Source organism: Thermoascus crustaceus (genome assembly GCF_041956765.1).
Source record: "Thermoascus crustaceus strain CBS 181.67 unplaced genomic scaffold VTN00scaffold_7, whole genome shotgun sequence".
NCBI classification, from domain to species: Eukaryota; Fungi; Ascomycota; class Eurotiomycetes; order Eurotiales; family Thermoascaceae; genus Thermoascus; species Thermoascus crustaceus.
In genome coordinates, this window is record NW_027192533.1 from 467,942 (window position 1) to 469,755 (window position 1,814).

General features: G+C 46.9%; 1 protein-coding gene across 1 annotated transcript; it reads right to left on the reverse strand.

Moving 5' to 3' along the window:
• Positions 1-332: 332 nt before the first annotated feature.
• On the reverse strand, positions 333-533 carry VTN00DRAFT_9202 (uncharacterized protein; the record flags this gene model as incomplete). Its single annotated transcript, XM_069436137.1, has 2 exons — positions 333-405; positions 475-533. 2 exons carry the CDS (start codon positions 531-533, stop codon positions 333-335), a joined length of 132 nt encoding a protein of 43 aa, XP_069284787.1.
• Positions 534-1,814: the final 1,281 nt, after the last annotated feature.

A 1,814-nucleotide genomic window follows, 5' to 3' on the forward strand; every position in this document is an offset into this window, starting at 1 on the left:
AACAACACACACACACACACACACACACACACACACACACACACACACACACACACGCAGGCACACACAGCAGAGTTTGAAATGCCTCTGGCTCAACCTCAGTCTCAAATCTCTAGGCATTACAAAAGGCATAAAGGAGAGAAGCGTGGCCAGGCTCAATACCTCAGCAGATATAATCAACTATGTCGAACATACTCGAGACAGCTCAATATGTCACCTGCTGATGACTCATGCCAGCTAGGGGAGCGTGGACCACGAAGACTGCCCCTGAGGGAAACAATTTGTATCTCTCCATGCTGAGGATATTAAACTTTGCTCGGGGTTCAGGAAGTTTATCGGTCTGTGGTACCGATCTCAAACGGACAGTCGGAAATGATATATGCAAGCATACTGGTGAAGATGCTGCTGAAAACAATACTCGGTCGTGATTACAAAGAATATTAAAGCTGAAACTTTTTCAGACCTGGGACTGACACAAGCTTCTCAATGGCAGGAATCGTGTTCCTTGGAAGGACAACGTCGCGCTTCAGCATTGTGATGACTTCCGAATCTCGAATTGCCAGCGGGGTCCATCGATTTCTTCGAATCTTGCAAGTAATGGTCCAAAACTTGATCTGCAACTCCGAAAGTCATTTAAGTAATCAATACACTGGTAGGGGAGCAAATAAATAATCTACTAAGACATCAGCGGCGGCATTGTCGAAGCTGCCAGCTTCTCTAGAGTGAAATTTTCAGTGGATGACATGACAGTATCACAATAGAGAAAAGCTTCACAAGGGATTTTATAGAGCCGTCTGTCCCTCCCTCCCAAAATTGGATCTTGGGGAGGGTATAAATACTGAGCCAGAACCTATCTTCCACATTACGACGCGATGGAATTCTCATTACCAAAGCCACAGACAGGCTACAGCCCAGTCAAATTCCTGATCAAGATTCTATAGAGCTCTTCAGTAAAGGGTCATTCGGTGAAACTATTGAGAATTTATGACGGTACATATTATCTTTTCCAAGTGCTATCCAGACCTTTCTGTTCCCTCAGGGCTAAAAATAAAAAGGGGAAGGAGAGAGAGAGAACGTGTGCAACAGCTGTGGATTGTGATTTTTCTCGTCTGATAGATACCTCGAAGGAACGCCTACTAACTAACTCAGCACGACGGCGGTGGTGGATATGTCCCCGACGACCCCCAGAAGAAAGGTGCCCTTCGCGCCCCAGCTCCACCACCAGCCAACTGGCGCCTCAGCTCTCGCTCCCGCGCCCGGACTTTTCGACTGCGCTTTCTGTTGATGCGGTCCTGCTTTTTGCGCTGTTTCCTTGCTTCAGCCGCTTCCGGACTCTCTTGTGTGAAGAGACGTCTTAGCCAGCTCATCATTGCTGAAGTGTATCTTTTTTTCTCCGAACAGGTTGTACAGTACAGTGTGGATAGGTATGTGTTCAGCAGTAGAGCGGTTAGGTATGCGGTTCAGTCCCAATGGTCAATTTAGGTAATGATTTGGGATGGTTGGAAGCGCGAAATTATTGACTGAACTGGTACAGCGTCAGCATCAGGTTCCCAAATCTTTACAAGTCAGAAGATCCTCACAGATGTCCAGCAGAATGGAGTGATGAAGTATTGTTGATGTAAAGGATACAAGCTACATGCTGTTTTATATATAGGGTGCAGGTGGCTGTGCTTCAGCTGCTTGAGGAATTTGGCCCCCCTTGCCAATGTTACTCTATACTCTAGGCACCTTCTGATTGGCCCCCGCGGCCATGCTCCTGCGCCCCGCCGTGCATGTGTGATATGACACAGTTAATCAATGTATTAACTAAGATA